At 41.0% G+C, this 27,163-nt stretch overlaps 1 protein-coding gene across 5 annotated transcripts in view; it reads right to left on the bottom strand.

Annotated features, from left to right (window-relative positions):
• Positions 1–21,591, bottom strand: part of LOC135499521 (twitchin-like) — a 69,265-nt gene extending 47,674 nt beyond the window's left edge. For all 5 annotated transcript variants that reach the window (XM_064790328.1, XM_064790327.1, XM_064790326.1 and 2 more), the window contains exons 1-20: positions 21,392–21,591; positions 19,418–19,696; positions 15,914–16,486; positions 8,484–8,584; positions 8,091–8,310; positions 7,340–7,537; positions 6,800–6,915; positions 6,294–6,437; positions 5,727–5,862; positions 5,300–5,433; positions 4,773–5,068; positions 4,287–4,457; positions 3,946–4,108; positions 3,423–3,686; positions 3,097–3,246; positions 2,505–2,805; positions 1,783–2,172; positions 1,427–1,619; positions 1,031–1,206; positions 247–677 (exon numbers count right to left, since the gene is read on the bottom strand). In XM_064790328.1, the coding sequence (XP_064646398.1) occupies positions 247–677; positions 1,031–1,206; positions 1,427–1,619; positions 1,783–2,172; positions 2,505–2,805; positions 3,097–3,246; positions 3,423–3,686; positions 3,946–4,108; positions 4,287–4,457; positions 4,773–5,068; positions 5,300–5,433; positions 5,727–5,862; positions 6,294–6,437; positions 6,800–6,915; positions 7,340–7,537; positions 8,091–8,310; positions 8,484–8,584; positions 15,914–16,486; positions 19,418–19,696; positions 21,392–21,506 (4,551 nt within the window). In that variant the 5' untranslated portion in view covers positions 21,507–21,591. The remainder of the gene's footprint in view (positions 1–246; positions 678–1,030; positions 1,207–1,426; positions 1,620–1,782; positions 2,173–2,504; positions 2,806–3,096; positions 3,247–3,422; positions 3,687–3,945; positions 4,109–4,286; positions 4,458–4,772; positions 5,069–5,299; positions 5,434–5,726; positions 5,863–6,293; positions 6,438–6,799; positions 6,916–7,339; positions 7,538–8,090; positions 8,311–8,483; positions 8,585–15,913; positions 16,487–19,417; positions 19,697–21,391) is intronic.
• Positions 21,592–27,163: the final 5,572 nt, after the last annotated feature.

Below are 27,163 nucleotides of genomic sequence, written 5' to 3' on the forward strand. Positions count from 1 at the left end.
TGAAGTATTTCAAAGTAATAAACAACGTTTCACAAAACCAGGAAAAGATTGGAAATGCATTAACTAATACCTAGAGGAGGCTGGACAGGATGCTATTCAAATACAATTCACAAACGAATAGAAACACGTTTTTACCTTGAGCAAAAGAACAATGGGGTCAACCGAACAGACTACGATTTTATTGGGATTGCTCCCCTTAGATTCCCTTAATGTTACTTGAAAAAATTGTAAATGTGAATAACTTACCTTTACTTTTTCCCCGTTAAAAGACCAGGTCACCTCTGGTATGGGACTTCCAGTAACATCGCACTCGAATGAGCAGGCTGTGCCCTGCTCAACAGTCAGATCCTGAAAGCCTCGTGCAATATCTGGTGCGATTTCAGTTTCCTCTCTGTCCACAGTTAGCCTCGCTCGGGTCTCGGCAGTGCCTGCACTGTTCGTCATCTGACAGGTATAGATTCCCGCATCCTCCGGGAATGCTTCCTTGATGATAAAGGTACATGCCTCGCCATCGAAACGCATTAGGAAGTCCTCCGAAGGTAAGATGATCTCGTCGTTGCAGAGCCATGCAAAGTCTGGTTCGGGGTTTCCGTCTACACAACATTCCAGCTGGACCTTTTCACCTTCAATGACTCTGGTGTCTTCTAGGTGTTTGGTGAAGGAAGGGACTCGGTGTTCTAGAGTGAGGAAAGCGAAATGTGTACCTGTACTGAAGCTCAGGTCGTACTGCATAACAAAAACACGGCACCAAACATAGAATGTGGTCAAAATTCGAGCAGCAACACACATTATTTCGATGTCAAAGTCCCACGAATGGGGCGTACGACCTGAGATTTCTTACATCGAGTGCCTATTGCCAGGGTAAGCAATCAAAATCAAATGGAACGCCAGAAAGAAGCTTGATATAACTGATATGGTGTCTGCTTGGCGAAAGAAAGAGCAACTAGACTAATTACCCCAACTAGTGCCTAGTTGTAACGGCATTCGCTTACGGCGGATGACGAAAGAGGAAGAGCCACGCCAGACTTACCAGAAACGGTCAGCTTGACGTCAGCCTTGCATTCACCGTGTTTATTCCTCGCAATGCAGGTGTAGAGACCCGTGTCCTCTGGCTGGGAATCCTGGATGACAAGGCTGTATGTATCATCATCAACGAAGAGGAATTTGTAACGATCTTTGGCGAGAACCTCTTTGCCGTTCTTCAACCTAGAGAGAAAATTAATGTAATGTAACTTCGCACCATGCATATGCACAACAACAATGTACCCTACATCAAGGGTTGAGACCTTTCGACGTGTTTGATATTATAGGAACATCCGGATTGGTAGAAAGAACACCCAGCTCCATGAGGTGTTGAGATCAGCCTTTTTGAACACTCTTTAGACATCGATTCCATAGTTACATGTAATTTGGAAATGACACCTACCATATTATGTCCGCCTCAGGATAAGCAATAACACTACAGTCAATCCTGGCCTCGCCTCCCAACCTAATGTCCATAACCTCAGGGGGCATCCCAATTAATCTAGGAGTCGTAGCCTCGATCTCTGAGTTACCTTCCTCGGATGCGATGGAGGCTGCAGTACCGTAGTCTCCATCACTCGTCATTTGACTTGTCTCTGTGAAGGAATGAGAGAACCAGTGCTAAAGGCCTGATAACTTGTAACGGTAATATAAACTTAAGATTGTCAAGTCTCAATGTTCATTCTCAATGTTTGGAAGAACGGGTAAAATCCAAACAATTATCAATACCAATTTCAATTGTAAGTAAGCTTCACGTACCATCCATTCCTTCAGAGCACACGAGTAACTGGGCGCTGCAATCAGTTGTTCCGTGTTCATTGGCGGCAGAAACTGTATAGATACCACGGTCGTCTCTGAGGACATCCCGGACCACAACGCTGTGCCTGTCACCAACACTCTGAATCACCACATCACTTGACTCACTAAGAGGCACGGAGTCTTTCAACCAAGTGATATCGGGAGCAGGATTGCCTACCACCACGCATTCGAATTTCACGGCATCACCCTCCGTGGCCCTCATTTTGCGGAGCTTCTTCATGTAGACGGGTTTGGTGATGTTTTCATAGTCGTAATCGAGAGCAGTGTGATAGCTTGAAGTGTCCTGGGTACTGATGTCACTCTCGTAGGAATCTATGGCGGTGTTGTAGTCTGAAATGAAATGGCAATCAGTAACCTACGTACAAGGTCAGATTCTATTTCTCATCCCCTCCTCAAGAGTATTAGTATCTTGGTTAATAACTCAACCCATCAACAAGCGCAGCAACTCTGACTAGCTGCTGGGAACAACAAAATCATCGGATTCCTGTGTTCGGTTGGTGCAACATTAGAAATTATAGATACAAAGTCTAAACAAAATGAGCTTTTCGAAAACATGAACAACATCTTCTCGGGGGTATCACGTCGAAATGTCAATTCTGAATTATACGGCATCTCTTGGTGCGATTTCCGATCAGCATTTAGTTGTTGACGATTGGTATTACCTGTGCCTTTGTCAGAGTCCGGCACCAAGAACAGGTCCGCTTTAGGCTCCTGCACAGAGAGTTTCTTCCTCGGTAGGGGAGAGGACGTGTACTTCATCTGGACCTCAGGTATTCTGTTCAGCGGGAGGTCCGTCTCTTCCACGCCCAGATCTCTCATGAGCTGCCTAAGGTCCATCACCCAGGCCTGCTTGTTATGAACATTCCTCGCCTCGAAGGTGACCTTTTCCGAATTGGGTACTGCGTACCAGAGCTCGAACTTCTCATCGTCGACGACGAGTTCATTAATTTGGACATCGGGAACCTGCAGGAAATAAAGGGAACTGAAAGGAGGCTCAGTTACTTCATGATAAGATGGGTCCTAAGGTTTATTTATACGCCACCTTGTCATTCAAGGTCAATAGTCTAATTACCACAGTTATAATCAGTTTCAGTGCTGACCTTAAATAAGGGCAAGTGTCAGCAGGCAGGGTTTCAACATATTCCGATTGAAACAGAGGAAGATACCTACTTCGGAGAATCGAAAGGTTAAAGATCCGCCACCACTTTTTACAGTTGGGTATGAGGGAAACTATCCACAACAGGGATGACTTACATTGATAGTTCCTTTGTATGTGTAAGTAGGTAGGTCTGTGTGGCTTGCCGGTCTCTTGCACTTCACCATGACAATTTTGTCTGGGAATAGTAGGCAGTGGCGATCTCGACCTCGGCCCACAGCCTCTGCGTCCCACACAATGAAATCATCCTGGAAGTATGAAAGTTCTCAGATACTCTTATTGTTGATAGAACGTTTTCGGCAAAAGGTTTGATTACCTTTTGAAAGATACAATGAATGGGAACGTCATTATATGGCAAGTATTGGAAGGGAAACACATATTGAAATGGAGAAAGCTTGACAATATCATTCCTTTATCAACTCACATGTCTGATCAGGTTCCCCATATTCAGGAGATCGCCAGGGAACTCCTCAATACTCTCCAACAACAGCCTGTCCTCCGCATTCTGGGGGATCTTCATCACCATGGCTATAGCATCTTCCAGTCTGGGAACCTTCTCGCCCGCCCGGGAAGTGTAGCGGAGAAGGTCTTTCAAGAGGGCCTCGTACGTTCTTAGCCTTTCTCGGGGTTTACGGAGGCTGTTCTGCATGTCACACTGCGTGTCGAGACGACTTTTCCTTTCAAATTTCTGAAATTGAGAAGGCAGTGATAACAAATTGCAGTGAAATAAAAGTAGCTAATTTTGGCAAAATCCATTCAAATTAACAGATTGAACAGCACCATCCAGTTAGACGGCAGTTTCACTAAGTGGAGTTTCACCAAGTTGCAAATGCGAAAAAAATAGAACTTCTTGCCTGAAGCTCTTCATATTGAACAAAATATTAATATGTTTGATAGACACTACAGACATAGAGGGAGCTTTCAGTAATGGAATAAGCAGTCCCTACCTCTAAAGCTTTCTTTGATCGAGGCTGACTAAGAAGTATCTCGGCCCCCGGACGGCCCTTAAGGTAGGGGATATATTCATTGAACTTGGATTCCATCTTCATGAAGGATTCACCGATACCGTTTGGATCATTGGTACAGGTCATGAGCTCGGAGAGGAAGACACTGGAAGCAAAGCACGAAAGTATAAGCTGAGGAAATTGGTCTCAATCGTCATGTGGTGTAGATACACAAACTGATTGTTCAATATGGCGACGACGAATAGTATCAGAGGTATTACGTCCTCAAATCTACGAGGTATACTAAGTTAGATTGGGTCATCACAGACTATCAAAGCTCTTACTCATTATGGAAATGATGAAGGTCTTTCAGGTTAGCCAACAGCAGCTCCTTCTTGTCGACGAGTTCTCCAGGGAGGCCCGTCTCTTTGAAAAGGCTTTCGAATTGGTCAAGAGCTAGTTTAAGTTCCTTTACGTAATCTCTCTCGGTCTCTAGTAGCTCCGTTAGTGCATATCTGAAACGATTAAGAGACATGAGGAGTTTCATTCTTCCTTCAATACTCTTCCGGGTAATGGTCTAAAGGGGTACCAGTTGTTATAATGTCAACAAACTGAAGTCTGGATGAGAGATGCTATAATGATACTGCCTTCATAAGAACATCTTAAAGGTTTTTGACAGGCATACGTCTTTAGGAGTGATCGTCGGGCATCCCTGGTAGATTCTAGCTGATCTCAATTAGGTTTCGGGAAGGAGTCTGTACGGATATAATCGCCTCCAGTCAGTGGCTCAGGATGAATTGTAGACATGCCAATTCTTTAAGGAAAAATACCTTCTTTTCATTAATGCTTCGGTCTGTTTATTAGTAATCTGTATGATGTCTTCTCTAAATATCTCTCTAGTCGATCGTTTGTCGATATATCCAGACCCAGCCTTCTTGTCCAAGAAGCAAGGAGGCACCCAGCCCTGCTTTGATGGGTTGGTCTTCGTGGGTTTCGTTTGTATATACCAGCGATCTGGGTTCTTTGAGTCAAGCACGTAGACGAATTGCCCCTCCGTTAGTTTTGGGGCATCTTTTTCCGATTCTGGTGGCGTGTATTCGGCGATTGCTATGTAGACTGGGTATTGCTGAAATAACAGATAAAAATGCCAATTATATATATTGTTTTCCAAATAGTTTTCTACTCGTCTTCTCAAGTACACATGAAAAACATGGTAGGAAATTCTATCGTACGTTAGGAACGTGTGACGTATGACACATGCCTTTCAGTTGTTCCCTTACATAAACCAAGAGCGGATTCCACCACGACCGTAGATACCACATTATCAATATGGATTGTCAAAACAGATCTAACTCACCTCAACTTTACTCTGCTTATCCTCATCTTCGGACGAGTCTCCACCTTCAGAGGATGCTGTCCGTTTACTTGGCGATCGTGACAACTTGCCCCGTCGTCTCTCTGGTGTCAGAAGCCCATCGGGGGAGTCGCCCGCTGAAAGGAAGCATAAACATTTGGACATAGAAGGAGATCATGCTATGCTTTAGAGAACATGATATGTAGTAGAGAACATAATATGTTAAAAAGCATGATACGGAAGAATAATATGGAAGAAGTCAGTGTCAAAATGGTTTTGTGTAAACAAATGGACAAACTTAAACATAACCACGATGATGTCTTCTTCTCTGCCCCAATCGTTATTTTCTAGGTGATTTAAAAAAACCTTTACCCTCAAAAACTACTTGCGAGTGCAAGAACAGATTAGTTTACACTCTCAGTTTGCTTACCAGCATCTTGGACGGTCAGCTCTTGCATCCTCGCCTCCTGCATCCTTGCCAGTGCAGGTCGAACTTCATCTTGTGGCGAGAGAGTCTTATCAGAATCAGTTTTGGGTTTCAGAAGATTGGAAGGAACTTTACAAATCTGGAAAAGTCATAAGAGATTGAAGAGTACTTACAAAAACAAGTATCTTATTAAATAGGATAGCACTAACTAACTCAAATGAACAAACTTTATCTTCCATCTCATTTAAGAACGGGAGATGAATCAAGTTATTGATAGAAAGAAAGGTGCATCCACCTATGTCGACCAGCATTGCGAGATCATTTAGCAAATCAAACGCTTTGTTCGATCCAACTTGAGTTGACGATGTAGTTAAATCAGAATGGAATTCTGCATAGTTCATATCAATAAAGAGAGAATGGAACTTTCACAACCTTGGGTGAATGTGGGACTCGCTGAAGATTTGCTTTAAGAATGCAGTGTTGCTACACCCAAGCAATGTTTGGAGCCCACTTATGGACACGCCAGTAATTGAATTCAGAGTTTGGTTGAAAATGTTGAAAGACCCTTACTTTTCTTCTGTCGTCTTGTTTCCTGACGAGCCAGAGTTCAGGGTTCTCCTGGTCCAGTACCTCGATCACTTCCCCTTCGTTTAAAATGATTTCCTTATCAATATCAGTGTAGGCAGTCTTAAGGAGGTACTCCCGAAACAGTTCCTAGAAGGAGAAGGTGGAAATGATGAATGATTCGAGTCATCTCCATTATCAGGGTCGGATTCCTAATCAGGGCGATATGGTGAATCCCTATGACAATGCTGACAACTTTCACTGTCACTGCACTGACTGGACAGACTAATTGAGGGCAATATCACCCAGAGAATCCATGCAAGACTGGGTGAATTTTAAGACTTTAAACAGAACGCAACATTTTTAATCTGACCCTCTTTGACTGAATCATTGTAAATAATTGACTGACTGAAGATAGCATCAATCCATTGCCAGTTATACAACCAAGCTAAAAAAACACCAAAGAGGTGTACTTTGTTATTGCATTAATAACTTTCTGACACCTTACTCGCCTCATCTGTTGGTTCATCTTGAATCTTGGCAATCTCCTCGTAGATAAGAGGAGAAAGCTTCTCTATCACAGCCAGGTCATAGTCCGTCGACGCACCACTTTCACCTTCTGTGGCACCTGTAGTTAAGTGTAGGATGGTGCACAAGAGCTTTTTAAACAACAAAAGGTATAGCATACATAATTGGGTATCGTCACCTAGAAGTACGCTTACTTAAGGATTACTGCAGTCATCTTTAAATGCTTTACGGGACACAGAATTGTCTAGACTTTTAGTACTCTATATTGTTTATGACCATAAATAAAACCAAAACCATTGAAAACTTTTCATTTATTTTTGCCCACTCCATTAAATTAAAATTTTCTGGTTAATTTTACCTCTATTTCAATTCAAATTAACTTCGATACATCAATACCTTCGATATGTTCCGCACAAACATCAACAATTCCTCTACAGAAACAAACTGAACGTACATACATTTCGAAATTGATTAACAAAACGTAAACATACAATAAACCAATGACACAACACTAAGACCCATACCTTCGACGGTGACGTACACACTGCAGAAAACGGCACCTACGGCGTTATTTGCCGTACAAGTATACTCCCCGGCGTCCCGAAGGAATGCTTTGGTAACCAGGAGATAATGTTTGTCACCGTCATTGTAGATGTCCGTTCGCCCGTCATCCTTAAGAACTTTACCCTCTCGAAACCATGTAACCGAGGGCGCAGGTGCACCTAAAAGGAAGAAACCTATCTAAACTATGGATTTCTATAGTTCCTACACATACAAAATGGTCTTCATCGACGTTTGTACAATTGTCGAAATGGCTAGAGAAGATGACTTCTTTAAACTACTGAATAATGGTTTTTATGGAAAAACAGGATCCACAAAATGTGTTGAAAATAGCCTAACAATGATATCCTAACGAATTTAAGAGTGACAGCATTGGAACTGCAACTTAAGGCCCGATTCAAATGAAGCAATTTCCCCCAGTGGTCATTGCAGCGGCATATATAACTGTATGTACCTTCCAACCTAGTGGTTATTTGGTAAATTAAATCACCCGCTGGCGACGTTTGATTGAAGCGACAGTTTAATCAAATTTCACCACCTGCACTAGTAGATAAGTTTCAATGACCAGGTAACCACGGTGGGAAACACTCCAGTGGAAACACGTGGGGAGGCAGGAGGGGCGGGGTCATGCTTAATGAATATCAGAAGTTAGGCGAAAAGTTACAGTTATTTTGATTCGAGTACTTTAACAATTAAAATGAGCATTCGACATACCTGAGACAACACACCAGAGTTTCAATTGCTCGAATTCCGTCACGGTCATAGAAGCAGGCTTCTCCACGAATTCCGGCGGCTTCCTTACAGCCTTTCCCCTAGCCCCCTTCTCCGTGCCTTTCTCAAGCACCTCCACTCTGACATTGTAGTAGATTTTTCCTTCTTGGTTGATGGCAGTGATGGTGTACTCGCCTGCGTCGATTGCCTCCGAATCACGAACCTTGAGGAGAGTATCAAGAGCATATAACTAGGATTCGTTACCAACCTATTCTTAGTTAGACAATGTTCCAAAAGTTAGGAAACTTCAACTTCACAGTAAATTTATGTCGTTATTAAACTAAGTAATGAATGATACGAGCGAGATTTTAAAAGGAAAAATTTAAGATAACTCACCTCTAAACTGAACATGTCATCCTTAATTTTAATCACGTGACGCTCGTCCGGGCGAATTGGTTCACCGTCTTTGAACCAAGAGACATCTGGTTTTGGGAATGCTAAAAGATAATAAAAAAGGAGGCCTTAGATTTAGGAAGTTGACATTTCGCCCTTTTGCGTTGATATATATCTACTGAAAATGATGTTCTAATGATTCATGCAGTGCAACATGCTCATCATGCATCAAAACATAAAGCCCATTAGGTGCAGATAAAGATCTGGCTCCAATTCTATTACACAGCACTTTTTCATCGACTTCTGTGACGGAGCCCTGTTCTTGAAAACATATGACATCATATATTTCTTTTGTCGCCAGTTCAAACCATGTTTAAGATCTTGATAATTTATATCTAGGGAATAATGCAATGTGGCCCGCTTTATCATGCTTTCATACCTCCAAGCACATCTGATATGGGAGGAAGAGGTTGTTTCATGGAAATCCCACATAACTGATCAAATTCTTCAAAGTTAAAAACTCAAGACGCCAAGTTGTCGGCAATAAGATGGACGTTAAAGATAAAGGATCTATCGGGGACTAAAAGAATTTGAAGATATCAATAGAAGATCGTTAGATAACTAAATACATTATGGGGTTATAAGAAAAGGTATGCCTACCACCATCCAGGTTGTAAATTACACCAGAAGATAAGGAGGAGTCAGATAACTATATTACACAAATGCTACGATGAAGGAAAGACGTTTTGGGTCAAAGAATGACATGTGACATGGATTGCAGAATAATCATGTGATTATTTCCAAGGTCAAAGCCAATAGTAACGGAACGATTTAAATCACTGCAACATCTTGAGGTATGTCGTTTGTTGGTTCTGTTGCTGAACTGAGCCAAACATGATATATTTCTTAGTTTCAATGGCGTGTTAGGTCTATCCCGGTGCGGTAGCGAAAGATTGAAAGATTGCAGGGCGAAAATCTAAACGATTGTTAATTTACAAACGGTACATTCATAGCACAAATGCATCAAATTACAACTACTGCATGATATCGCAAGTCATAACAGTGATATATAACGTGTGGTTGCAATGCATTACACCAAAGATTAATGAAGGCTATAAGAATTTTGAATTTCAGAAAGGATAATTTCTTTCTTCTTTTTTCAAAAGAACAGTTCCTTAAGTTATTCCGCGGACAAGTCTTTGCTTAATGTTATTCGTCCTCAAAGAGTCTTTCGGTGGGTATTAGGTTAATAGAGCTACGAAGTCTTCACTCTCTAGCCAATCTTCGATGATGTTGCAGTAAAAACATGTCTAAAGAAGACTGTCTTGCAGTGCAGCCTAAATCAGTTATACTAGGAGTGATAACTTACACATACCAAAACCAAACTAACCACCGATAGGCTACCAGAAGCACATGAGTTCGGCAAAAGTTGTTTTTATTCCCCCTATCAAAAACCTGCATCTCAGGTTAGCTCTGTTGTGGCGTTCTCTACAACGTGTACAACATCCTCGACGTAACATAGCGAGCAAAGTGAGTCATTCAGGAAAGGTATGTACATGTAAGCCATAGCGTACATCACTGTGTGTTTACATGTTTAGGTAACTACCAAAGCTATTTCCAAACTGCTTTAAGAAACGCCAACGTAAGCATATGAAAAGCTTGTTAAAATGTGATGGTGTGCTAGCAATACATGCTCTGAATACGTAACCATACATTGGTATTTGGTAGTTAACCTGCATCGTTAAGGCTTATTCAAAGATCCATCATTACTAACATCGAGCTTTGTAATGATTTTTCTATTAGAGATAGCTATCAAAGGCAGTGGTCTTTACGCACTTTCCTAACTCTCCCAGAGCACGTAAACTTGTGTCCTTGCTCCAATACCAATGAACATAAGGTCGGCTAAGCTACAAAAACAAGCGCGAAAGATTTACGAATAAAGTGGTCACCAGCTGTAGCCGTTTCACCATCTTCAAAGGAACGTTTTAGGAGTGAGATTGAGGCGGCCTGGCGGAAAATACTCCTGCTCGACACTACGCGCCGCCACATGTAGCATGTGAAATTGCTGAAGTTCTCATATTACCCGATTTAAAATGGTGCAAGGGGGCTGTGCGAAATGTGCGGTTAGTATGTTGTCATGTTAATTTAAAGCTAGGTGTGACAAATACCGTAATTACTCAGATTTAATGCGTTAACTAGAACATCAGAGCTGAAAACCATAGAAACAGCTACATGTAATGTCATGTAAGATATCTGAACTAAAAATAGTCGTGATTTTGAATAATTTTGCAGGAAAATTGAGGTTTTAGCAAAGGAAGATGCCCTCCATCTATGTAATTAGACCATACTCTCGCAGACAGCATGATTCTTAATGATTTGTATGTTTGCATTTTTACGCTTTCACGACACTTATATCATCACATTCTCATGAAACCTTTGGCACACTTAGAATTGTCAGCCAACGCTAGGCAATGTTAGCAACAGCCACGCTGTCACAACAGCATTAGTATTGAGCATTAAATGTAGCTAGCAAGTAGATTCAGCATTGTCATTGACACAGTTTACGCAACATTCGCAGCAATGGAGTATATTCTTTAGGTAAACATTGATCAATGCATACATATGGTATCATGCAAAGACGAAAATGGAACCAAACGATAAATGATGAAACATTATCATTTTGAAACTGAAGATATCAACTTTATGTGGTGTCGGTCCAAAAATAATCTAAGCCATAGCCTCGGTTACAACAGGCATGTGTTTATTTTCGTGTACCATTTCACAGCGAAAAACCCACAAAACGTTTTTGAACTCATTTTAATTTGTAATTTTATTTGATCAATTTTTGAACTGTTTCTATAGGAATTCAGCAATGTGTGTATATTAGATTAGAACAAGACATACAGGACAGTATGCAATATCTGATGACGTAGAACGCACTTATTAGTACAGATTTCTTTCCCATACAGCAGGCGAATAAATTCTTCCATTTTTTCCGTTTCTTCTTTTTCCTTTGCTTTATGTAACGGTCTGGAACGACCTCTGCAAGAATGGGAACAACTCATGTAGGGGGACCAGTACAGGATTAAACGGGGTCAAAGTTCACTGGTTTAAAATCGCATTATCTCATAAGCTAAGCCAGGATCAATAAGCGAACTTGCTGATCCATTTTTGGTTATATAATGTTTTCGTGCAATGTGAAAAATATCATTTGAACTGATTTTTGGATATTTAGATTTTGTGTTCATTGTTTTGTTTTAAATTGGAACACGGTGAGTAAGGACAGTGACCGATCTCACCGTCCAAGCGTTCCAATTAGTGCATTGTTTTATTTTAGCTATTACGACACGTGTGATGAAGCGCTACTACAATCACTATATACGAAAGTGCTCAGGATGTAGGTGCGTATATCTATCAACATGACCAATAGAACCTACTCATTAATTATCTAAAAACAGAAGGGATGATAAAGATGATCGAATGAACTATTAAAATAGACATGCTCAGACACCTTCTCCCCACCTGTACTCTTAGAAATAAAGGTTTTTGAGCTTGAAAACATTTCTGAACAACAAGGGTTTTTCGGCCAATATTATTCATCCTCTACAGGTTTTCACGAAAATGTAACAACCCTGAAGGTTGTTACCTCTAATTTCTTTTTCACTTTGCAGGAATAGCTTTAAGGATCTTTTGGTTTCGGACTAAATGAAAAGCTAACCTCATACATTTTGTCCAAACGCTGCCACCTCTATCAGATCTCAATCCTACGGTATTATCCTGTTTCGCTAAACCGAACCAAATCCACCCAGGGAGATTGTGTAAACATGGTTAAAGCAAGCGGCATGTAAACTTCACTCACTGGAAGATACTGGAAGTCCTCTTTAATCAATTTAGCAATTCTAGTGATGCTTCACAAGAGACCAGGTTTCAATATGTTCTGCTTTACCTTCTTTTCTGACCAACGTGGGAGATCAACTCATGAACTTTTGAATAAAATTTTTAAAATTTACACTATGCCTTTTTCCAATGTGAATAGATTTCAGTTGGATCTTCAGCAGGTAAATAGTTCCCGTTAAAAAGTCGAATTTTAATCAAAGTTCTTCATGATTATTTTGTATGTATGCCCTCCCCCCGCCGCACTTTAACATGAGTAGAAATGAAAAAGTTAAAGGTCGTCACAGACGGGAATAGTCCTGAAATAAACCAAAGGTTATCCACGGCCACCTTCAACCACTTACGAGGATTTGCAGGTGGATAAACACACAGACGGTTGGCTGATGAAGTCGTTCGAACTATCAAAAGAATGCTGAAGAATCACATGCCTACTTCGTTTATCGCGCTCAAACATCGTGGTGAATTTGGGTTGAAATCATTCGGAATTTAGACTGGTAAATTTTATTTACAAATATGCCTTTTCTGGCTTAAGATTGCACATTAAAGAATAATTGTTTAAATCGCATGGTTTATTCATTTTACACGTTGTGGTTTGGTTTCGGCCAGGATATATCAAATCATATGACAATTACGTACGCTTTCACAATTTCAGAAATATTTATACAGGGAGGTAAAATATCTAACGTAGATATATATGGCTACCGCAATATCGGACTATGATTTCTTCAAGTCATTTGGTGATAAAAGTCAAAACAATATCTCCATTCATACGGACTTTCATTTCTCATGATCTCTGATGAGCCCTGCTGCATGCAAAGCAAAGATGGATCCCTGCGTTCGATGACCTTAGAGAAGGCTTGTACTCAAGAATCTTTAAGTTGGTATCTGATCATTGACGGGACACTTTACAAACTGATCAACTAATAGGTTACCTAGTACAAGAAAGCAACAAAAGATAACGGTGGAAAGCCTTAGTTATTTACTATTCCCCTTGTTTCACGATAGCAGAACAAGAATGATTGGGATGATAAGTATTACTATCACGGTGGAAAGCCTTAGTTATTTACTATTCCCCTTGTTTCACGATAGCAGAACCAGAATGATTTGGGATGATAAGTATTACTATCAGTAGTAGGTAGGCCTTCATCATCAGATAAAGGTAACACTGAAGCTGCTGCCAGTCTGGAGAAGTATAGTACAGAAGGAAGAGGAAAGGCATTGCGTTTCCTAACATTCACACCATCAGACTAAGTTCATTAAGAGATTCTGATATTACCAGGTGTTCAGGCAGAAGGGAAATGCACTAAGATTTCTTCATGCTGTGCATGATGTTCATCCGCAGAGTAGGCCTACACGTAGACCTACACGCGTAAGCATTTCTACTGCGGTGAAATAGGATTTAGACTGTTCTCCTTGGAAGAGGTTACGTCAGTGGTTCTATTGATATCAATAGGTTATTCATCATCCCTTGAAGGCATTTGGATTGTTTCGAAAATACTCTTGGTCGCCCTATTCACAAAGCCCTCTTGTGGGAGTAGGCCTATCACGACATACTGGCAGTGCTTAATGGGTTGAATTAGCTACGTTGGATCACGGTTGAAGGCAGAAAAGAGCATACGATGCACTTGAGATGTCCACCGAAAACGAAAAAAATTGCTCATTTGCAGTGCCCTTAATGTTCCTTCTTAGTCAACTACATGTACGTTTTTCCTAAGAGAAATCAATCTTCTCTGGATCTCACGTAGACGTATAACCATGGTCAGAGTCTAAACAACTACCTGGGCACATTTCTCAAGTAAAAATAAGATAGATTGCATGTATCGACTCAAACAACCATAGATACCTGAAATATTTGTGAAGAACCTGAAGGAGGATTCACGAGGATCGAGAAGCAATGTTTTCATAGATTTCCCAGTTTTCGAGTAAGAAGCAATAAGACTCAATGCAGCAGTTGCTCTGTGCAGTGCAAATCCGGGGTGCAGATAAATAAAGTTGTTTAACAAAATGAGCCTCGTCGGCGTTTCCTATTTTGAAGGAATCGGTGAATTCTCAAGTGAATTCCCAAGGCAACTCATGCATTATCTCCACAGTCCATACCCAGAACACCATCACGAGCACTATGTTTACCCATCAACGGGGAACTGATCTTCTCCTTTCCAATTGTAATGAGTAAGATTGACTTGTGAGAATTTTAACTCTTGATGCTTCAAGCAGTCGTACCTCATGTAAGCTCTATAGATCAGTTTGGTTTGGAGAACGTATGAAGTGAACATGACGTTCTGCAGGTAGCTTTCAGAATTTTAGTTAATTGGTATCAATGAAATTGGGGATACCTCTAGAAAGCATGCCTGATAAGTTTTCGTACGTTCTCATGGGAAGTAAATAATGAGGTGGATATTGATGTTGGCAAAGTCTTTGATTATATACAGGTAATTAATGCTCCGGAATTTAATGATAGCATGACGTATGAAACAGGTTTTAAACCATCGATGGCTTTAAAAGTACTGCAAAGGTAAATAAGCTACTGCCAAGGCCGACTGAGCAACCAGGCCGAGACTTATACCTATATCAAACGTAATAAATTCGTCATATTAATGACTCGTCAGTTTTGGAAGTCTGTAAAATGGCTAATTGGTCTGTTGAAAAAATGCATATTCGTCACTTACTAATTGGACAATAACTTGAAAAATAAGGTCAAACCAAACCCCGTCTCATATAGCATGTTTTCTTAGTAGATACACTCACCGTATGAATTCCATCATTGCCTGTTTAGTTGTACTGTGTAGAAGAGCAATAGCATTTATTCTTTTTTAGCAAAAGCCCCCTGGTGGCCAAGTCATGAATCGGATCGGGTCGTTTTTCAAAAGCTACACGGATATCTTAACTAAAAACAGCCAACCTTTGCAGGATGATTTAATGTCGTGAAAGTTGTAGAAAGGCTTTGGAATGTTTTAAGATAAACATCGCTTATGCCTTCAGCACCATGTAAAACACTTCAATATGCAAAGGCTTTACAAAGAAACAAACTGCCCACCTTCCCCTGACGTATATTAACTGTTGTTTGTCTCTATCAGCAAAGTAGAATTTAAAAAAACTCGAAGATGTTGTTTCTCCTCACCTCGAGTACGAGGGAATCTGATTTATCAGAGGCCTGTATAGTATGACCTTCAAATGCCCTTGAATGTACTCTGGCGAAGATTCTGGTATGACAATGCCGAGATTGAGTGCCGGTGTGACAGTAATGATAGTCCCTTGGAGAAATTTAGCCATACACTATTGTTGATGAATGACGAATTAGCGTTCATGGGTCAAAATGTTTCTTCCCCCGACTTTCACTCCAAAGGTTTCCTTTCACACCGCAATTTGAATTTCACTTTGAACTTTGTGTTTTCATCCAATTTTTCTGTACTTTGTTAAAAAGTAGGTACTTTAAACACCAGGAACGCCATGATGATATAGGCCTATCAGTGGCAGCGTTTGGACAAGCGAAAACAACATAACAAAATATACCCCAAAGAATAATGATAATCAACACTTACCTGCTATTCGGCATTTTATCGTTATAGTCTCTCCCTCCTTTACACATATATTCGCTGGTATTTCCATTACTATAGCTGGTTTGTCGCCAAATCCAAAACTATCCGTTCGAACTTCGCCCGTCTCTGAGTCCGTTTGTTTAAGTTTCCTTCCTCCGTCTTCTGCCTCCCTCCCCAAGTTCTCTGCACTGGCAAACCCGTCCTCGGCAAGTGCAAGTAGTCGCTGAAGCTCTTCTGCTTCCCTGCGAGGCGAGCCGGCTCCCAGCGCCAAAGCATCTGTTTTAAGTTGCACGCCGTCAGTCTCTGGACCGAGTCTACCTTGCGAGAAGATCTCATCGTCTTCATTACTTACCCCACCTTGCGGTTTACCTAATAATTCATCCACGAAAGCATCTACGAAATCTTCCAATGAGCCTGACTGAGACCGGGCATCCTTTCGGGCGATCTCTGGGACTCCTTCGTGGTCTATGGAACTCCGAGGTTTGGAGGAGAGTCGGTCTTGGAACCCAGTGGCCGCCTCTTGCTCGTTTGCTTTCTCGGAGAAGCACTCGCCTTCTTCCACGATCTCGGAGACATCTAAAATGAGAGGGTCAAGGGTACAGGGTGGCTCTAAAGCATACTTCATACAACACTTTTGTCGTAGGACTTGATAACTGTGGCATGTCGGCGGTGAGGGGCATAAAACATACGGCCACCCGCAAAGGCACCCCCCTCCCCGCGCTTTAAATGTCAAGCAGCAAAATCTACCCGCAAAACCGCCCGCAATATTTCGACTCAGCCAATCACTACCAAAGACGGAATGTTTTGAAATTCATTTGGCGGATATGGTTTACTGCCTGGTCCTGGAAGGACAGTTTCAACCAACAGTGTTGTAATATTTCCCATGGGTAATGATATGCCTGCAAGAGCACCAGTCAAATCGGTCATATGTCTTTTACTACAGGTAAACACAGGAAGCAAAAAAACCTCTTGCGTGGTTTCGGCAATAGAAAATGAAAACGCAGTAAATCTCTATTTCGCCAGAGGCAGTCTCAGGCTCTTAGGTTTCGTAGAACTGAGCACCCAATCCGATGCTTTTTAAAATTCATCGAGTTGGCCGGCCGCATGCAAAGAAAGTTGGATCTAAACCCAATCTAAGGTAGAACCTGCAACACTTCAATAGTTCTTTTGCTGATACCCTACGAAATTGCTTAATATGGAAACGGAATGGGGATGGTTTATAACTAAACAACGCTTCCCCGTTCTGATATGGCCTATATTGCTTTCCTTCATTTGCATCTTCATCACATGCAGGATTAGAAGTCATATTTGTAGAATGTTTTAACCGTGATCCAGGTATCGATTGATTAAACCAGTCACATGACATTTTAAAGTTCAACTGCCTGGCGCTATGTGCGCGGCTACCTTGCATAGTGCATACGGATAACTATTTCAATTGGTCATTTCCAGGTAGCTAGCATTGATAATGACCTTAGCGCGCGGTAAAGAACAGTATTGGTACCACCGATTGATGAGCTGATCTGGAAAACATCGCATGTGCACCCGGCCAATGCATAAGAATCCGAATAGTAGCTTAAATGATTTCAGTACGGCTAAACAAATTTGCGGCCGATGGAGGTTTTAACTCACTCTTGTAGTGCATGCTAAACCAACTGCAATGGCTGTTGGTCAAAAAGGGAATTCTGTATTAAAACGGTTTTACTATAATGGCGTACAGGATTTTAAACGGACATACACAAAATTATGTCGATGGCAAGCTTCGACGGAAGGCTCGTCCACAACTACACAAGTATATACAATTATTGATTATTATCATGTTAAGCGTCGAAAGGTTTGTAAAGCATTTATTTAACAAATTCCGGTCTTTTAGGCTATGTAGCATCCAATCCCTAAACGCCGCCGTCGCCATGCAACATGAAGAATTCAGTTTAAGAGTTAATAATTACTTTAACCTCCTGGTTGCACAATGACATAAAGAAAGGACCAATGATGAAAAATTCCGAAAAGCGGGGTACTTGCCGAAAACTTCCATCCTAGAAAAATAAAGAAAGGGGAAGAAACCACCGGCCCTGCGAGCTACTTGGCTGAAGGATCACGCAGTATTAGCCGCAACGTGGAAGGTATGAAAATATAACTAACTGGCCTCGTTATGATGTATGGATGGTTCCAAATCTCACGCTGGTTTCTATCTCTGATTGCTACGATTATTCCCACCACGAAGCTAAAGGGAGGAATAAGTGGCTATATTTGTTTATTGGGACTATACGTTCGCATACCAAACTAAGGAATGAGATTTACTGTCTTGATAACAATTGCTAGGTTTACCTCAATAACATTATTCTCAATATCAGAAATTGATAGTTCCGTTACAACATTTTTGCGGGAAATGTCAGTGGGTTTGGTTTTTCGGTATATTCGAAATAGTTCCGCTTGCCACCGATAAGGTACCATTTTATAGCAGCGCCCCTGCGAGTGTCGGAGCAACGATGTAGTTCTGCAGCGCTCATGCGTTTTGTTGTGTAGGCTGGTTTCTCTAAGTTTAAACTGTGATGGCCTGTATATTCATTTATCAATTCTTACATATGACATGGTCTATGAGATCCCTCCAGCAAAAAGATAAAGCCACATTCTTTACAAACGTATCAAAACAGCTGCCTCGAGATCAGAAGGAACTGAAAATAACAAACCTTGACCAGCCCGATTTCTTCTGGCCTCAGTTCAAGAAACTCAAGGTCAACTGTTACAGTGTTCGCCGGCTACATGGAACTAGTACTGCAGTACTGAATATTTCTGATTATGAAGGAAAAGAAGATAGAAACGCAAAAAAAGTGTGTGTTTGAACGGCACGATTATTGAATCGTCGGAAGCCAAGGTTTGTTGGTTCTTTTGAAACGCGCTGACCAGGACGTGACGCACTCCGTCAAAAGCCGTATCGGATTCGGCACTCTTGGCGCTGTCGTAACGAAGGACGATCGAGGCAGGGTCATTATTTTACGTTTTGGTCCTTGGGGGCAGTAGGCTCTTTGACGGGGCAGAAAACCACTTTGGATACTGAAACATTGGCTCCATCTATCAAAATGGATGCTGCACCATACCAGTAAATAACCCGCAACGTAGTACTAGTATGAGTGCTACTTCAGCAACACCGGCTCCGACAGGTAAACGATGCAAACGCGCAAAGGCACCTTCGAAGCCACCTCAGAAGTCATTCTCTGCTTTCATGTAAATATTATTCCTTTCCTACGATGTATGAATACGCCAATGCTTCAATAACAATGGTTGCTAGACATGCTAGATGGACTTGGAAAGGTTGGCAGGAGATCCCCATTTAGGTGGCGGAGGAATAAGTGGTTTCACTAAAAACAACTTGCCATACTTTTCCTTTAGCCCTCCTAACAAGATTCAATGAAAGTCGACCCTTGAACTGAAGCCACACCACCAGGACGGAAAGTCCCATCACCAGTGCTATTTTCAGTACGTCCAAATCTGTTGAAAGAATTAACTTACCTCTGATCGACAAAAAGGCAGCAGTCAGCGCGCTCCCCTCCGAGTTTTCCGCTCTGCACGTATAGCATCCAGCATCGTCAGGTTTGACATCACGAATCAGACATGAGACGGCGCCATTTAGTAAGCTGAATTGAAATCGAGGATCGTTGGTGATTTCGATGTCATCTTTGTACCACGTGACTTCCGGTTGTGGGGTCCCGGTGACCTGGCATTCGAATCGTTTGTAGGAACCCTGTGTGGCCTCCTCCTGGCGGGGCATAATGTCGGAGAGGACGGGAGCTAGAAAGAAACAAAGACGCCATACGATTTAGACTAATAATACCAAAAGGCTGTTGACTATAATAATGCTTCCCCTTATTGACAGGGACCAGTATCACTAACTTAATTGTCTAGTCACAAATAACTCACGGACAGCAGTAAAACATTTTGCTCTGTCAATGTCAGCGGCACAAGTGAGTCGCTTTTGGGGAGGGGGCAAATATTGAAAATACGGTAGTCACCGGTAGCTGAAGAATCGGAGCTATCTGACTTATGTCATGTAGTACTTGATGGAACCTTTATTTCGACCGAACCTCGCCAATTTGTAAATGCCAAGTTTCCTATGATTTATGGACAACCGAGCCAGGATGCTTGCTTGATAGCTATCTACACGCATAACATTTATACGTAAACCGAATTAGAGTTTACCAAGGTATAAACATTTACCAACTTCTAGAGGTTTTCACAGAAATGCTTATACAGATTCGCTAAATGTTTTCCGCTGAACAAGCGATAGAAGTGTTAGTATTTGTAATCATTGGTGTAACAGCTTAATAATGATACCATCTCTGGGTTGAAAAAGGAATTTTAAAAAAGCTGTCAGTTTTTTACTTCGGTTCATTGAAATAAAGTGACGTCATGTCTTCACATGTTTATTCGGCCTCAGCACAGCTGGAAGCCAGATCAAGCTTTCTCCGATCCGGCAAACCCGTCAATCAAGCTGCGCCGGAAAATCTTGCTATAACGCCGCTACTTCCTTCTACGCCAGGAGACTGGCATTGGCTGGCATAGAAGAAAGTAGCGACGATAGTTAAATAGCAACAACTCCTATTTGATCTAGGATCTGTGCCTGCCTGGTAACGAGTAGTCGCCCAAATAGCAAATTAGGCAGCTTTCAATAGGTTCTGTGCAGATATGAAGTACTGCTTTGCTTTCCTCTCGAGTGTGGGAGGCAATGCTCGGTGGACAGTTGCCCGCGCTGCTGTTACCGGGATGCCACATTTGCTACGAAAAAATACACTTCATCATTGTGACAACAGGGGAAACCAATGTTGTACGGTACTACGAGAAATCGGCTCCATTGTAAAATACTGACGTAAATTGATTGCTGTAGAGAGAATATGAGAATCCGAGGCAGGTACTGTAACATCGACTTGTTACTTCAGTGCTACTATAATACCTGGTACATACTATAAACCAAAGTCTGTTTATTACTCTGGATGATGCACGTAAGTGTTGTTTTAGCCTTACTCTCTGCAAAAGTCTTCTCATTGGCTACAGGCACTCTGTATCGGCTAACAGCAACTTTGCCTGGTACACCTACGTTGTACATCTTTACCATCGACATTTCAAGTCATCCGCTGAATGACAGCTCCCCTTTACAAAGTACTTCAGATGCCATGATAATGCGTCTGGTTTCCGCCATGTACGTCAAAGATATCTTTCCTGTAACACTCATGTCATATAAAACACTTGCCGCAAGTACCGTTACCCTTTCATGATTTTTTATGAGCACGGCAAGAGAGGCAAAGGTACGAACAGTATTCTTGCGTGGATGGAGTTCTTTCTTGGGATATATACATGTACATGTGTGAGGCGAGTTTGAGAAGATTTTGAACATCTTCTTTTGAAATGTTTATCAAAGCACCATAGGAATTGGGAATGTTACATATGACACCAATGATATGTCGGAAATATATTAAGTCTGATACTAACCTGCCCGCTCCTCCGTCCCCACTCTGTCTCTGCGCCGCCATTCTCCTATCAAACACAGGAGAGAAATCAAAAAGGCTATCCCAGTGATGAACAGCCATAACCAGGCAAGAATCATTGCGTCACGTATATATCCAGAGAATCGCTTAGAATCCAAGGGTTAATCCTCCAACTGTCATGGCGTCCAAATCAGAAGCAAAGGCCGAACGTTCATAATAATTTAATTTCCTATTTTGAGATGAATCCAAATGCAACAGGTGGACTTATAGTGTCTTGCACATCAAATAATGCTTTCAATTGTGTGTAAATAAGTTGTGCATTCCGTAAGCATTCAATCATATACATGTACATATCAAGTGCATTAAGTACGCATTTATTCTTAAGTTCATTCTGTATGCATTCAACCTTTTGCATTACTTGTGCATTCCGAATTTCTTGTGTACATGTACTCTCCTTCAAGCCAAAAGTAACAAAGCTCAGACGAAACAGTGAATAACTTCACGAAACAGAGGAAAGTTCACATAAGTAGACGAAAAGAACTGTCAATGGAAAAGCGCGTTGTTTCCTCTTTGCTTCATAACCTTAGCTTGAATGACATGTATGATGGTTGTGGTGCACATCATTCCTTGCGAAGAACACTGGCGGCATTCTTCATCTACCTTGAAGCAAATGTTTCATACAGTGTATGTCAGAAGAAAATTACCAAATCGTTTTGAGCTCTCGAGCACTGAACTACTGGACAGATGTAATGCAGGTTGGTATTCATCTAACCTTTGAAGAACCACTCGATAGTAACATGGCTAATGCATCATTTCAAGGTAAACAGAACAGCGGTTAAAAATATACCAGCAAATATTTTTGACAACTACTGGTACATGTGCATGTTGTTGAGGACCTTGTTCATGCACGTGTTTTGTTGACAACGTATCCCTCGTACTCATGTGGCTAAAGAAACTGACAATATGCAAAAGGTAATTAAAACCATTTGACTTCTGATTCAAAACGTCTTCGAGGAAAGCCCTGAAGAAAAAATGCTTTACCAGTCTTTTTGTTCCCAAATCTCTCTGTCTGGTCGAAAAATTGGAATTTTCTAAACAAGTCTGATTTTTAACATCTGTACAGTAGAACGCACCTAGCAGTTACAAAGTGAAGTTGGTGATAGCTTTTGACATACGCTGTACATGCAAAATTACTCAGTGGTTGGCAATCTGTTTCGAGATGTTAACGTCAAGAAGTTGTACATGATGTGATAGTCGTGGTCGAATAGGAAGAGCCGCCTGAATATTCCAGGGTACGTATTACATGCACACCTACGCGAGATTGGGTAAGGTCAAGAAAGGTACACATCGAAATACGTTTTTGACACGAAGCTCACGAGACAATTAAAGAAAAAGCTACGAAAAAACCTCTCTAAAGTATCTAAATATCTACTAGTCAACGAAATAGTGGTCATGAATGCGACGACCCGCGGCCAAAAAAAATGACCACGGTATAACAAAATACCCGTAGTCCGATTATATTGCAACTTTTTCGTGCTCTGATATAATAAAATCACCAACAGAATATTAAGGAGGCTTATAAAATCAGAGGATATGGCAACATTTCATCATCAGCGAACACTTTACATACCAAATCGGAACCGACAGTCGAACACACAGCATTAGTACTCCTCGCAACCACTGAAGCTGGTTCAAAAGTCAGAAAGGAACCATGAAGTAACCATATCACAGCGTCAATATGTTCTAATCCGAGTTTTAGTTATAAAATCCAGTCAAGAATATTCAAAACATGATAATATCCACATCATAGCTATTCCAGCTCATTTTAAATGAAAATATAGTACGATATCTTGAACCTTGTTGGGTCATTCAAGTAAGTAAAGTAAAGTAATGTTATCCCTTTGCTCTAGGCACTAAGTTTAAGCTGCAAGCCAGATTCCGTGCTGGCATAACACCGATGTCTTGAAATACTGACTTAGTAGGCTGCCCTTCAGCACTTAGATCAGTGATGCCAGAGGCCTAACAGCCATTGAATAATCTCAGGTTATGCCAATATGTTTTGATTGATAAGGCTTTATAACTGGCAGTTACCGAACTGTGTGGTTACCTCTGTGTGATGTACCCATCCACTTCAGTTTGCTTACACGAGTCACACCTGGGTATATATGCACCAATCGTAAATGATTTCCACTTTTCTTGAACCGGCTGGCCCAAGATTATATCTAGAAAGTACTTGATGCATTTCAAGCACCGATAAACCTTCTTATTGAAATTGATTGCGATACACCTACCTAGAGACTCTTTGATTCCGATTTAGCTACAATTGGATCTATAGCTTACAGGGTCCAACTACATGTAGATAAGTTCCAAATTGTCTCACCAGGGTGACGATATAACCGGAACTGGCAAGTTTCTTATAGTGCCGCTAGAGGGCTTATGGAAAGATCAGTATTGCTAAACTATAATTGGATGGTTTGCCTCGCGGACAGTTAACGTCAGAGCAGCACGAGCACCGATTCGTGGAGAGAATGATGACGATTTCAACAGATGATATTGAACAAAGGGCCGATACACTGTTAGAAACAAAAGTTTTTCAGTTTTTGAAATATCTTTAATGGTTTTTCTGCCAAAAGAAATAGGCGATGTGAAAACCTTTAGCGGTTTTTCACAATCTCAAATCCACTTGGTTCATTTGTTTTATTTTACCAAAAGCACTCTTCGGGCTGCATTTGTTTCGGCCGAAAAACCTAAACATTTTCAAAGACTCAAAACCTTTATTTTTAAGAATCATAGCCAGGCCACCTCAGATCCGTCAGAAAAGTCAGTGCACCTATTTTCTCGTATTTTCCTTTGCCTGATAATGCGAACACAGAGGTGAGAATGCACGGTATTGAGATACGTAGAATCGTTCTGCTCTTTTTGTTTTTTGTGTAAGTAATTACTTAGAAACTTGATACCTTAAATGCGAATGGTAACACGATTTCGGTTGGATAACAATAAGAAAACAATCACTGACTGACGGGCGTTTGAGATGAACTGAAGACCGGCAAGGCCAGTCCCTTTTTCTTTTCGGACCCTTGCATTTAGGGAGTTTACTCAGTTTATGCCTTGTTGCAACAGAGACATAATATAGTCAAAAGTCAGATACTGTGCAGGCGCTCTAAACCCGTCAACACTGTATATTTCTAAGTGTAGACCTCAACATCCGAGTGAGCCAACGTTAAGGAAATAGTTAAGCTAAGGTTCTAATAATAACTAAATCATTGCATTGATTCGTACCGCATTTAGCATTAAATCTTATCTCATACCACAGGTGCAGTGCTGCATAAATTCCAATAGATAATTGCAGAATCAATTAGCTCATAACTGTATATTACAATGATGATTGTATTGATCTTCAATGGAATTCAAATACATGTAGCTAACCTCAACAGAAGTCTTGACCAAGGTGACATTTCAAAAGGACATCAATACAACAAGGTATATGAAAAAAACTCGGAGGAAATGACGAAAATTCTGGTGGAAATCATTTAAAACAACCCATAATATCAACAGAAAGATAAGAAATTGAGAGGGGTATCTGATGTATTTATCAGTGGACATCAATCAAAATAATTTTCATAAATCAACTTTATAATTTACGATTCAGACAGGTTCCTCCAGCATTAACTACATGTAAATACATGGCCATAAAGTAAAAAAGGGGGAACATTAAAAAAAATCTGATATCAAACAGAAAAGAAGAAGAAATGAAGAGATTTTAGTGGTATCCAATGGTTATATTCATTTGACATCGATATTTTATATCAATTTTTGATATAATCAACCATGTAATGCACAATAGGTTCCTACAAGGATGAGCTTTTAAAAAACATGGCTATAATAATGTCACTGCGATCACAATACGTATAAACACGGAGTAAAAGATGTAGGTGGAAGATGACAGATGACACATGCACATGTATATCCTGCAGAAAGTAGGCCTATAATTGTAGGCATAAAATTGAATTTAAATTCTGCACACACAGATAAGCACAACTTCTTTATACACTATATCAGCGGAGATGAGGAACCGCTCAGTCAAAGAAAATATGCGTTGCCCTGAGACGTGCATTTGATTGTGACATCCACAAAAAGAAACATTTAATCAGCAATATATCAGCTCACAGCACTGATAGCATAAACAGAACCAGAAAAACTCCGAAATTCCTTTGCACATCTATTGTACCTCCATTAATACCAGCTAGAGCAGTTTGCTCCACTGGGCCTTACGCTTTGCCGGATAACATCCCCGCAGTTGGCCTACCACTGAAATGCTCACAACGAAACCCCTCCTCCTATAGGCCTTCTTCAGACGCAAAACGGGAAGGTACGCAGATGTTCCGAGTCGAAACAATAACAGAACTGGGTACATAACCAAGAAGTCGTATCAACAGAAGTAGGTCCAGATTGCCCGTGTATTGTGAGGAGTTTAGCGCAGGAAATGTCCATTGATACAGAAAGCAACGAACATAACGTACTAGACTTCACATAAGAGAACTAATCAAGGTAGAATCTAACAGCGCGCACTCGGATACTCGGTAATTTGGTATCATATGCTGACACCGCAGTAAAACAGAGTCGCCATTTTGAATTTGGCGCATTGATTTTTGCACCGGTGAGAATCTAGGTTGCCATTGTCGGCGAAGGGCCATTTTAATGTTGCTGAGTGTTTCCATTTCTTCTACCCCTCATTGTTGAGCGAAAGCTAAAAAAGAACAATAATTGTATATTTCTTCGCTTTAATTCCCCGGTTAAAATGTTATGGTATCTTGTATTGCTGTTTATAATGAAATCACTGAGATCTAGGAAAGATTAAAACATCTTACACCGGACCGATATGCAAAAGCCAGCTTTGTCGATAAATGATAATTCAAGGAATTGTATTTTGTAATTATCGATATATATTTTCGATAACCTCATCATGTTCGAACTATTTCTCTGCAGAAAAGATGGCGGTCTACGTATTTTCGCAGAGATAAACATCGATGGAGTACGTTTTAGTAGGGTAAGCCGATGAGGGTGTATGGTAAACCCCAGGAAGCCCTTGTACCAACTGTTCTTAGCTGTAGTCTAAGCTCTATCGATAAACATAACAGAATTATTTCCAAGGTATGTTCCATCACACCTGTTAAAAGCATAAAAAAATTCTTCCTTAGACCAGAAATAATGTTCTCCTGGTTGTGGTTTGTTATTTTACGATGTTGATGCGGTGATGGAAGAACCTCGTAATTCAAGATTGAAGGCAGATTAACATAGAAAGGTCAAGTGTCATTACGTAGATATAGACATCATAACAATATCGAATGATGCCACCTATAAGGGAACTACGAAGGAAACGAGTAATGTCATGATCTAGGACAAGTGGCACATTGGTATTTTTCTACGCGGATATCCGTACGGATGAGGAACCGTATCAAAAGCGAGAAAGCTCATGATACAAGTTCTGAACTCGTTTCAACCCAGTACCTTAAAGTTCATGGATTGAATTTTCTGGTTTATTATTTTTGGTATGAATCCATTTAACTTTTTCTATTTGTGGCAAAGCAGCTCTCGGCGATGTATCCGGGCACCAGGAACACTGAGCGAGACTCCGGCTGTTGTTTTCCGATTTCCCCAATTTAGAGCTACCTGCACGGCGACCTCAGTGGTCTGCATGTATAACCTTCACTGTCTTGATCGGATCTTGTATATGATACCTGTCTCCCCCTAGCGGGCATACGTGGACGTTTAGTCC

Source organism: Lineus longissimus, chromosome 15, assembly GCF_910592395.1.
Source record: "Lineus longissimus chromosome 15, tnLinLong1.2, whole genome shotgun sequence".
Taxonomy (NCBI): Eukaryota; Metazoa; Nemertea; class Pilidiophora; order Heteronemertea; family Lineidae; genus Lineus; species Lineus longissimus.